Source organism: Aspergillus affinis (genome assembly GCF_023601865.1).
Source record: "Aspergillus affinis strain CMG 70 chromosome Unknown NODE_70_length_187477_cov_86_774354, whole genome shotgun sequence".
NCBI lineage: Eukaryota > Fungi > Ascomycota > Eurotiomycetes > Eurotiales > Aspergillaceae > Aspergillus > Aspergillus affinis.
The window spans coordinates 45200-56938 of NW_026515851.1; the positions used below are offsets into that span (position 1 = coordinate 45200).

General features: G+C 48.6%; 5 protein-coding genes across 5 annotated transcripts; 3 read left to right on the forward strand and 2 right to left on the reverse strand.

The window, feature by feature from the left end:
- Positions 1 to 876: 876 nt before the first annotated feature.
- On the forward strand, positions 877 to 1686 carry KD926_009726 (alpha/beta hydrolase; the record flags this gene model as incomplete). The annotated part of the gene is made up of 1 exon (XM_053102203.1): positions 877 to 1686. The coding sequence occupies one exon, from the start codon at positions 877 to 879 to the stop codon at positions 1684 to 1686; it is 810 nt and encodes a 269-aa protein (XP_052954265.1).
- A 703-nt stretch (positions 1687 to 2389) lies between these two features.
- On the forward strand, positions 2390 to 3138 carry KD926_009727 (cytochrome P450; the record flags this gene model as incomplete). The annotated part of the gene is made up of 2 exons (XM_053102204.1): positions 2390 to 2666; positions 2942 to 3138. The coding sequence occupies 2 exons, from the start codon at positions 2390 to 2392 to the stop codon at positions 3136 to 3138; spliced, it is 474 nt and encodes a 157-aa protein (XP_052954266.1).
- Positions 3139 to 4007: 869 nt separating this feature from the next.
- Positions 4008 to 5172, forward strand: KD926_009728 (S-adenosyl-L-methionine-dependent methyltransferase; the record flags this gene model as incomplete). The annotated part of the gene is made up of 3 exons (XM_053102205.1): positions 4008 to 4059; positions 4339 to 4569; positions 4715 to 5172. The coding sequence occupies 3 exons, from the start codon at positions 4008 to 4010 to the stop codon at positions 5170 to 5172; spliced, it is 741 nt and encodes a 246-aa protein (XP_052954267.1).
- Positions 5173 to 5789: 617 nt separating this feature from the next.
- KD926_009729 (rhamnogalacturonate lyase B) lies at positions 5790 to 8570 on the reverse strand (the record flags this gene model as incomplete). The annotated part of the gene is made up of 3 exons (XM_053102206.1): positions 5790 to 6078; positions 6238 to 6375; positions 6610 to 8570. The coding sequence occupies 3 exons, from the start codon at positions 8568 to 8570 to the stop codon at positions 5790 to 5792; spliced, it is 2388 nt and encodes a 795-aa protein (XP_052954268.1).
- Positions 8571 to 9951: 1381 nt separating this feature from the next.
- On the reverse strand, positions 9952 to 10953 carry KD926_009730 (uncharacterized protein; the record flags this gene model as incomplete). Its single annotated transcript, XM_053102207.1, has 1 exon — positions 9952 to 10953. One exon carries the CDS (start codon positions 10951 to 10953, stop codon positions 9952 to 9954), a length of 1002 nt encoding a protein of 333 aa, XP_052954269.1.
- Between the last annotated feature and the right edge of the window lie 786 nt (positions 10954 to 11739).

Sequence of the window (11739 nt, forward strand, 5' to 3'; positions counted from 1 at the left end):
GCCTTCTTCTATGTAGTTAGATGATCATGAGAATAATGATACTTGATTTCATAAGTTTTCGATCTCATATACTGCTTCCAATACCTCGAATTCCAACAACAATCACCGAGGCATTTGATGATATTTGAAGCTATTGGTTCTGGATATCTATGCAACCTCTGGCCAGCATATTGAGAATTCTCCGATTTAACTATGCAGCCATTGGCAATAGTCTGGAGTTCATTCATAGAATCACAAAGTTTAGTGCTGTATAAATAACAATTTACAGTTGAATTTAGAATATATTCGAAGTGGATCTTCCACATCTGGGAGTTGTAAATTCTCAATATGCTGGATAGAGGTTGTACGGTTTACGTCACTAGTTTCCGTACGATGATTTTGGTGTAGAACTGAGACAGTCTAGTTAAGTCGCGTAACTTGACTTACGCAAGGTTACATGCCCGATAACTAGATGTCTCAGGTTAGAGACTTAGGCAATAGGCGTCAGTGCGGATCGAGCAGGTAGCTTCCGGGACAGCGAGGTGACAGTCGGTTTGGGAAGATAGAATGTGGGGTGTTGGGGCCGCGGGCGATAGGAAAAAACAAAACAAGAAATGATCAAGGTTCATTTCCTTTCTATACCATAGGTAAGATACATAGCTTTAACTTAACTCCACAGGCTGACCACCCCGTCTTTTTATATACCCCTGTCGATACTTAAGGGGGCTATGGAGTGCTCTACTCAAAGAAGGAATAGTGCAGTAGTTTCTTTGTTAGGGTAGTTGACCCCTCCCGCGCTATATAATGTGCTGTGCCAGTGCCTCCCTCTCCGTTGAATAATTCTTCATTCTAAATTCTCTTTCGCCCTTCCCCTTTCGAATCCTGTTACCAATCACTATGGATATCACTTCCACTGCCACTGCCACTCCCACGATCGTCCTCGTCCACGGTGCCTGGCACCAACCGTCTTCCTACTCCTCATTCACCACCGCCCTCCGCCGCCTCGGCCACGAAGTCCACGTCCCCCGTCTTCTTTCGATGAACGGTATCCGCCCCCCAAACGCCGGTCTCGAAGAAGACAGTGACCTGATCCGCACCTACGTGGAGAGTCTCGTCTCCGCCGGCCGTGAGGTTTTGGTCTTACTCCACTCCTACGGTGGTCAGGTTGGCACCAACGCCCTATCCGACGGCCTCGGGGTCACCACCCGTCGTGCGCAGGGCCTCCCCGGAGGCATCGTTCAGCTCGTCTATATCGTCGGTTTCGCCGTCACCGAAGGGATCTCCATGGTCGACGTCGTCGTCTCGCATGGCCACGGGGACCTGATGGACCTGGCCTTTGACTTCGCCGCCGACCGGACCTGCATTTCTCGAGACCCCAAGAACCTTGTGGTCGGCCCATCCGAGAGATCCGACGAGGAGACCGACGCCTACATTGCTACCTTCCAGCGGTGGAATGGGAATGGGTTTGACGCCAAGCTGCAGCACGTCGCCTGGCGCCCGGAGGACGGCGGCATCCCGCAGATCGGGTATATTTGCTCCACTCAGGATACGACGGTGCCCTTGGATTACCAGAAAAAATTTGTCAAGACGATGCAAGATGCTGGCTGTCAGGTGCGCACCTGGGAGTTGGAGACGGGCCATTGTCCCACGTTCACCAAGTGTGAGGAGGTGGTGAAAATTGTCCACGAACTCGCAGCGGGAAAGTAGATCTTGGTATTTATGTGTTGGGGACTGTTGATGGATTGGTTTTCTTCCTTTATTCTCTCAGAACACAGTAGACATATATCAAATCCAAATGTGGACGCAGATTACTTCTGCTTGACATTCGGTCCCACCATTTAGTTCCAGCCTTACTAGTTGATTTAAAGACTTCTCACCTCGCTGACTATAAACCAAGCTCGTCATGACAGAGTTGCGAGGGTCTTCTTAGGTGATCGGGCTACTGATCGTAATCAATACATTTCAGATTATACCGTATACTCTCTGCATGTACATGTAGACAAGTTGCGAGTATGCTATAATTGGACAATAAAGTATCTGGCTCTCTTGGAATTATTAAAATGGATTAAAACCATCCGTTAGGCGGCACCAACTTCCACCGGTGGGCGGTCAGATTTCCACTGATACGATGAGCTGTGATTCTTGTGACAGCCTTCTCCTTGGCGTGTGAAATGAAGTGAGTCCACCGTAGCCCCTATCTCCCGACATGGTAACCATGTAGATAACTACGCGGCAAACTCGGTGAAGACAGGATTGTTGACCCAAAGGGCTGCCGCACTTTTCGATGTCACCGTAAGCCAGAGTGATGGCAATATTATGATTTTGCCCGCTCCAAGACAGCGCCAACTACCTACTGGTCTGAGAGGCTGGCGGGTGTAGGGGCTAAACCCGAGCATAAAAAAGTGAACCAATGTGCCACGTTCTATCGAACATGATGTACCATTTGGTCCGGCACCCAGATGACCTGCAACGGATTCGCGACGAATTAACAATGATCAATGTGCGCGACTACAAGGCCCTCCAGCACCTGTCGCATCTGTCGGCGTGTATCTACGAGACACTGCGCCTAAACCCGCCCGTAGCGTCGGCTGGGCTGCGGCTCGCTCCCCCCGAAGGGATGACCGTCTACGGGAGATTCATCCCCGGCGGGACCACCATTGCGGTTCCGCAATACAGTGTCTGCCGAGGTGCGTCACTGCACTAATTCGATCTACTCCCCCCACCAACTCTAACTTCACACATCCAGAATCGCGCAATTTCATACAACCGGATTGCTGGATTCCTGAACGATTCACAACCCAGCCTCAACTCATCTTGGACAAACAAGCTTTCACACCATGGAACATTGGTCAATTATCTTGCTTTCCCTTTCCATGAGAGATTAACAAATGAGTTTATTTGTGAGATGCCAAACCTTGGAGAAACTAGCTAACGCACTGAATGACTGGCCTCTGTCGTCTAGGCGATTACCAATGTCCCGGAAAGAACCTAAGTCTCATGGAGATCCGAGTCGCATTGGCCCTGGTCCTCACTCAGTTGGACTTTGAATTTGCCCCTGGCGAGAGCGGTCAACGCCTCTTCACGCAGGCTATAGATTATTTCACGATGAGTCCGGGGCCAATGCATCTGGTTTTCCGGACAAGGATTGGAAATTGTTAAATCCGAATGGCACGGCAGATCCATTCAATTTACAGAAAGTAAGAAAGATGAATCAAGAAAAAGAAAGAGAGGGAAAGGGGGCTGGAAACTGGGCATGTTGGAAGAGTCGTTAGACCTGCTAGGTAGCATATATGTACACCTGTTGCACTAGCGACTGAGATCCAGTCGAGCATTATTGGATTATTGCAATAACATCCTTAGGCGGCTCCGTTAAAAGTTGATCAGCTGGGAGCCTAAAAGAGGGGTTGGTGAGGGCATCCAGGAATTAGAAGCACTGCATAGTGAACAGGGACTTGCAACCCCCTTTGTTGTTTTGTGTTTTTCCTTTCTTTTCTTCTGCTTTTTTTCAAAGATATAAATATTTTTTTTTGTTCATTTGATTCCTCGGAGTGAGATTCCGGGAAACTGACAGCTTGACACGCTACCCAGGACGCTAATGCAAGCAAGGAGCTAAGGTAAGCCATGGGAACCGATAATCATACACTATTACAGTACTGAGTGCAGGAAATATTACCAAGGTAAAACCAAATACTGGTTGAATGGCATTTTTATACCTATGCAGTAGCAATGTAACCCTACAAATCCGTGTCATGGCCCTATAACACGGTACCGGGGCTAAAAACATATTCCACGCCAATCGATTGTCCAGGCTGGAGTCGAGTTACCCAAGAGTCCTATAGAAAATGCCCTCTCTTCTGGAGTCTCTTGAAAACTCGACTTGTATTGTGTCTTCTCCGGCGAGCTTTATAATCTTTCGCTCACGCTGATGGAACTACAGGTCATTCCCTTTCAGAAGACTTGACCATAGATAAGAAAAGAAATATAACCTACAAGCTTACAACTTTTGTTCATCTTCAACCTTAATCACCATGTCGAAATCCCCAAACTATGTTCTCCCCGTGATTATCTCGAAAACGTCCGGTTAGAGCTCCCCCAGTACTTTCACACTGTGTCCAGGCTTGGCAGGCTGACGCTGAAACGGACTGAACCTTCATCACTACCTCTTTGTAGAGCTCTTTGGATATCACATACACCCTGACATCCCAACCGGTAACGCCAGGCTGAGGATCGCAGATATTGGAACAGGAACTGGGTATGTTTCCAGTCCCCTCTGTGCTGTTAAGAGCAGCAGACAGCCATCACTCATCGCAGCTCCTGACATATCATCGGCTGTCTATAGAATCTAGCTCACGGACGTAGCCCGGCGACTCCCACCATCGGTGCAACTTGATGGGCTCGACATCTTGTTAGAGGTCCTTCCACCGAAAGACTGGCTCCCAGCCAATTTTAGCACCATCGTTGGGGACATCAAGATGAATGCTCCCGAACATCTGCTTGGTATCTACGATATAGTTCATATCAGTCATCTTACCTTTGGTCTCATCGACGAAGAGGTTCAGTCTGTACTGAATAAAGTCATGAAACTGCTCAGTGCGTCTTGCCCCACTTTCCTACTCTCCTATGATATGTCTCGTTGTAATTGTTTGCTTTCCTGTTGCTCTCTATTCCTTCATCCATAGCCATCATCAATACTAATAAAACTAGAAAAATCGAATCGATTTTTGACACTACACAGAGCCCGGCAGCTATCTCCAATGGTCAGAGGTCGACATGGGCTCCTTCCGAGTCGAAACCACCAACAACCCCTATACCACCCCCGAAGAACACCAGCCAGAGACTAGGCCTACCACGGCAACAGCCCTAGAGCGCCTTTTTCGCCTCTCTGAAGGCCACGATCCTCGCCTCCAGCCGCGCTGGGTGCCCCAGCTCTCGTCGAAACTATCCGCAGCAGGCTATCTGGCCATCCGATCTGACATCCGGGATGCACCCGGCGATCTGGCGCTCGCATTGCACGACTGCAACCTAATAATCAACGCGAGCTTCGCGCGGCGGTTTGCAGTGACTGAGCCGTTAGCGCAGCCCCTCGCACAGCTGATGCTCGAGGCCGAGCGTGAGACGCTGGATGGCGCCTGTTGGGCTTTTACAAGGTATACTATTGTTGGAAGAAACCAGCGGGACCAGCGGGACAATTAGATAACGCTGGGGATGTTAGTGCTGTCGGACAGTAGTGCGTTGTGTAAAAGTCATGTTGCATAACTGTGGCTTGAACAGGGGGAAGAGTTGTTGGAATATGCATACCTAAATTAGTGCCCATCCACTCTTGCGGCTGTAGCCTTACTATTTTGATCGGATCTTTCTAGGCACTTTAGTTCGAGCCTTGAATTGACTTGATGTTTATAATTCAACTACTACACGATCAATTTTCATAATACTCTAAAGAGATTGACATATCGCTATCATCATCTTTACACGCATACTGTTCCCCTTCATACTCTAGGCGAGGGCATGTCTATAACCTGCATCTCCCCACCAAGACAAAACGGCAATCTGAGATAGATAAATTTGCTACACCTAACAGCTTCCTCAAGGCGCCGCTGTGGTTCCACATGTACTACAATACCTATTCAATTATGTGATCGCCGTAGATCTTTTTTTTTGAGCGAACAGTCTCACGGGATATAAAAAGTGAAAATTCCAACACTAGACTTCCAAGCGCTTCATTCTTCGCTTTAGTCGCCTCTTAGACTATTGATCGCCTCTCAAACATAGTTGAATTTGAAGGAATAATGATCAGGATTTGTCTTGATGTCCTAATCCAAGCCCACGCAGTCCGAGGGATTCAGAATGCGCTCTGCCCAACCAAGTTCCTTTGCGTCTTTGTCATATAGATTAAGATAGACTTCATCGCCGTTCTGGATGTACCCGGAGTGGCTTCCGGCATTCGGGTAGAGGAGTTGGAATGTCATGGCGTTTTCAAGCTTACCAGCCCAGATCATACTGGTGTCCATGTAGTCATGTAGGATGGAACTTGTAGCCAGCGAGGTGCTCTGCCCGCCGCCGGTGTTGAATTTGTTGTATATGCGGTAGGGGTAGTTATAACTAACTAGTCATTAATTTTGATGGATAAGCAGATTATATCCTGAAATTATGCATAGATGGGCCTTCGGCGGCCGGGCTCTGCAGAGGTCTACTTGGGAGTCACGTTGTTTAGCGCTTGGTGAGTTGTTCAGCTCAGCAAGATGAGAAATCTCTACTCACTGGTAGAGATAGAACCGGGCGAGGGACACAAAGATTTGTCCTCTGACAATAGGATCTAGAGACCGAAAGTTGTGTTCAGTCAGAAGGCTCAACAATACCACATAAGACGGGACATAGACCAAACAGTAGGACACCGGCCTAGAAAAGATCCTTTAATGTCAGAAGCCAACCCAACACTTCTATCGAGTGTCTGTTTTGATCTAGACCAGCCCTCTGTGAAAGTCATTAGTCCTCATGGGAAGAAAAAGTTTTAGAAAAGTAAATTTCTAATTGATCTCATTTTCTGAGCAGAGATCTAGACGTTCATCCAGGTCAAATATATAATCACACGTCTATTTTAACTCCAACCTCAAAGCATCATACTGCACATACAAAGCTTCCGGCAAGAGGGCCGTCTCAACACTTGACGCATTAAATGGCAAACTCAAGACAAACTGGTTCTTTCCCTGCTTCAGCTTTGCGGTCGGAAACACAAACTTGTGCTCGATGTTTTGACACGCCACAGCGCTGCGCACACCGCAAGACCCACTGCGGAAGTAAGGGATCCACCAGGTGGACTCGTAGCTGCCGTCGTTGACATTGACTGTCCATGGGAGATTGCTATATGGATGATCGATAATCGACCATTTCGAATTTCCGTTGGCTGTCTTGGTGCCGGCAATTTGCACGGTGAATGTAGCCGTTCTGGCACGGGACAATTGACTTTTGGAGAGATCGAACGCAATGGTCCAGTTATTCACGTTCTCGTAGACAGACTCATTGCGAAGACGATTCCCGTTTGCAGGGAAAAATGACCAGTGGATGTAATTCAGATCTTCGGACTCTTTGCTCTTCCCGACCTCGAAGTTCACGCTCTTGGGAAAGTCGTCCACAAAATCATACTGCCCCCAGTAAATCCGGTATTGTTCGGGATGCAGACTCTTTGATTCGTCGACCTCGTAGCCATGACGGTACTCGCCGGCTGATTTATCGGGGACACCGATTCGCCAGATCTCCTTTCCTGCGGTCTCTTCTTTCCAGGTGAAACTCCAGTCTCGACGCCCGTTGACCTGTACATCGTCCTTGATATACCAGCCAAAGACACCGTCCGCGTAGACAGTAACTCTGTATGTACCCTTCGCGACCCGAGGAATGCTGAATTTTCCAGACGCGTCGATCTCCGCCCAGTACTGCTTTGACTCGGTCTCGAACACATTGAGTTGAAAGTCCTGTTTATTCTCCGAGAGCACAATGATAGGCCGTTTCGCTCCCTTGGGCAGCTTAATTTTCCCCGAAAACGCAGTCCTGCCACCAGAAGGAATCAGGTTCGGTACATGCCGCGCAATATCATCATAGAACTGCGCGTTCCACTCCGGGTCCGCAAACTGCGCCGCGTTGGCCCGCAACTCAGCCATGCTCGTTCCCGCTTCTCCCTTGTTGAAATAATAGAACTGCGGTCCCCAGGTCCGATCAAACCCATGGGTGATATTCGGGACCGGCGCACCGTGATGTCCCGAGACCATGTAGTTGTACACAATACCGTCAACGACGAGATCCGAATGCAGGGGTCCACCGTAGTAGCTTTCCCGGGTGTTGTGCACCAGCCACGCGCCGAACGTGCTTCCATCCGTGCTCTGGGATCCGTCGGCGTAGTGGCCGTGGACGTCGTGTGCGCGCCAGCTCTCGGCCAGAGTATACTTGGTGAAGTAGTCGGAGTATTGCTTCACGTAGGGGTCGTCGGGGGTGCTGCCCAGGTAGGTAGTTGCGTCTTGCACAGTGACGCCCTTGGAGTTTGCATCTGAGGACGGCATCGGGCCGTAGTTCGTGTCGCTGGTCGAGAAATGAGTCCAGAGCTTGGTGTTCGGACGGAAGAGCGTTCGCATCTCGCCGAGACCTCGAAGGAAAGGGGTCTCCGGGTTGAAGTACGTGAGACGCGAGAAAGCATGTAGACCGGTTTCGCCATCACGAAGAAAAAAGTACTGCGAGAGAGTCTGGTTCGTGGATGCGTACGTATCGCTCATGATGAGTCCGCCATAGGCGACTCCTTCAGAGTCGGTTCCATTGATTAACTGGACGTTTGCTTTGTTGCTGCCTCCGGGGGTCCAGAAGCCAGATGGGACGCAGCTGCAGTCCAGGTAGGGGCCTTTCCCGCTGTTTCCGCTGGCGGGACCGAGCAGGTCTTGGCCGTCAAGCGTGAGATCAATAATGTGACCGCTTGATTTGGCGAGGGTAACACTGAGGTGGTCGTTATTGAGAGAAATGTGAGTTGAGTTCTCGTCAGTCTGAAGCCGGGCGAGCACTGTGGCTGCAAGTGTAGCCAGCAGCGGCAGGGTTCGAGACTGGATGGCCCGCATGATGTTGGTAAAGCGGAATGAATTGCCCAGACCTAGGTTGTTGTTGAACAGGTTCCCCGAAAAACATGATCATAACGCTGTTTATATTGTGGATGCTTAAGTGGGTGAAAGGGGACAAGAGGGGTGTTCGCGAAACTCCGATGATGCTCTCCACCGGAGATTGATCATTCGTGGGAAAACGTCCGTCATACCGGAGTAGACCTGCATGAAATTAATATCAACGCCTCTTGGCTCTGCCAGTTCCTGTCAGAAGCGAATGCGGGGGGACCAGGATCTAGAGCTAGTTTCCTTTCGTCTTGCAGAACTGCCTCCGTTAACCCGGCTTTCGGCTTATATCCGGCCGAGTTGTGTCCAACGTCACGGCTAGTGTTCATGGCACGCGATATACACGGGGAAATAGATGATGACAATCTAGGCCAGATGGGGCCCATGCTAATTGAAGCACCTCGACGTTTGATATCCCGGACATCCCTTTAATCCGGTCTTCGCGGCACTGTAAATTCTGGTTACCTTGCCGAGTTTCAATGTAGCCGATCCCAAGATGGTTGTGATGGCTCAGAAATGGATTATGTGGAGTTTACAAATGTTGCAGTCGATCAAAAGGAGAAGGCGACGAAGGTAAAATGTAGTCATGTCAGCGAGCGACTGGGGTTCAAGAGTAACAGTTAATTAACAGTTACTTTGGGCATCGATTATCAATTGACAGGGACTTTGGAAATGAATAAGCGCGATGAAGAGTTTGATTAAGCGCTAAGAGATTATGGTTAATGGCCACGGGTACGGAGGGATAATTAAAATTCAAATGGTGCATGGATCTAAAGAGACCTCCTTATGTCAAAGATAGTTATTGAATGCCACAGGCGCTGGATTGGTAGAGATTACTATACCTGTGGAATTACTGGGAGATACAGATAATATTGGTGATGATAATTCATTGCCTGGAAGCCCAGGAAATAATTCTTCGAATTGCTATGAATTGAAAAGGTGACAATTTGATGATGGAGTGGACTTGACAATTTTTAGCACCACTCGAGGTAGATTTACTACTGACCTTTATTGGTCCGCATTGTACTGAAATTAAAATCTTCTGCGTGGATTTTTCAAGTTGTTCTGACGGAGCTGAAGGTGTAGAATGCCTGAATTGAATGATAGTCTTGAAGGCCGCTGACTAGCTGAAGCCCAGTGTGCGTCTGATGTGCACTAAAACGTTTCAATATCACAGGCGTATACAGGCAGTCTAACATGCTGTAGTTTCTTCATTCTGAAAAAGAAAAGTCGCTGCATCGATCCAAATCGCGAAAGGCAGCGAGTGCCAACCTTAAAAGATCAGACCCCCATGATCGAGAAAATTAGACACCACAGCGATGGAACACTCATGGGGTCACCGACTGGGCCATCGGTGCATGGAAATACTATTGAACCATGCCACGAAATCCAGGTGTTGCTGACGGGGCAAAACAGACAGTAACCGGCAGTCAGGGTCAAAGACCGAGAGATTTACTAGAAATCTGTCTTTCAGGAGGTACAAGAAAGCATCATGGAAACCACCCAGGCGTTCTTCCATGAGTGGATCCTCCTCTCGATAGCGATCACCCATGGTATCGACGATGGTCCGCATAGCGGGAAGCCAGAGAAGGACAGTATTAAATAGATGCATGTGGCGTCTATCGGCTTCCCAGAGATTAGCGGCATCTATGATTTTCCAATGAAGTATCGCGTAGAGAAATCGTCCAGCCTCATAATCCAATTCGCGATATTCGGGTCTGTCCCGAACATTTATGGCATACTGCTCGAGTTGTAGAGTGAACGAGGACTCGCCTTGCTCATTCAAGGCTCGAAGGAACTTTGCCATAGTGGCCCCGTCGATGAAATAGAACTCACGATGCCGAATTATCACCCAGCGAACTATGAGCTTGTTTGGCTCGTCGTTATACTCGAGGAAGGAGTGGACTACATTCAACTGTGATAAATACTCGATCACAGACTGGAGATTACCAGGAGTTGTATTTTCCAGGATGACCTCATTCTCCTCTGTGATGTGGTGAGTTATCGTCGTCGTGGATATCTCAGGATATTCATCTTCCGGAAAATCATCGTCTTCTTCGCTAGCAGTATCTCCCAGGCTGTTGTCTTCTCCCAACGCGATGTCAATGGTCTGGCTCATGGGACCATCTCCCCGGCCGTCGTTTGATCCCAGCACAGTGTCAATCGTCTGGGTAATGCGAGTGATTATCCCCATTATCTCTGCTTCAGAATATCCGTTTTCCCGCATGATGTCAACGTCGTCAGCAATGCGACGCAGCAGGGGCATTACTTGGGTTTCGAAAACCCCCTCCTCCTGGTTAGCCCCATTCGCCTGGGGACTCTCAAGAGCTGTCTCCATTATGACCTTAGTTTTCGATAGTCACCAAACGCCAGAGTTACTGGAGGTAAGTGCAGTCGGGCTTCTGAGGTTGGGATATTGGCAGAAGTTCAAGACTGCAATATTGCAGTCGTGAGTTCCGCGGGGGTTGTGGAAGAGGCTGAGAGTCCGGTTCGATAGGTGCAGCTATCAAGGTCTTTAAATAACTTCAACCCCGCTCTAAGACAAAACCATACATATTTTCCTTTCGCGGATAGACGCGGTTCCAAGCTTCGCTTTGTATGATTCTTGCTATAGGTCGTCGAATAGGTCGGTTGGAGCCTAAACCAGGAAACCAATAGAAAACGCATATGAGCCTAGGAGAGGATAGTAGTTACAAGGAGACAATGATAATTGTGCAAGCTTTCAGCTTTTGCTTCCCATGTCTGCTCTGCCAATACAGATGCGGCATCCTCCGGGTTGGAGTCTAGAAGCAGATAGTGCTCCGTGTTGCAGAAGGTAGTTTCCAGTATATTATGGTTTACCTGACACTCGGTGCTTTGTCAACCTGACTGCAAACCCTGGACCGCGAGCAACAGCTTGCGCAGTGTATGGTATTCATCTCATGTCCTGGGATATTAGTGGATTGATAACTGCGACAGGAAGGCTTTGGAGAATCTCGAAAGCTGAAATACCACGAAGACACCAAATACTGAACCAAAAATTCACACAACAGATAAAAAGAGACGAACGATCATGAATCTGGCTAAGGAAGACAGGAGATCGAGTCTTATGACGAAAGGATGAATAATTCTTCATGGATTCGGT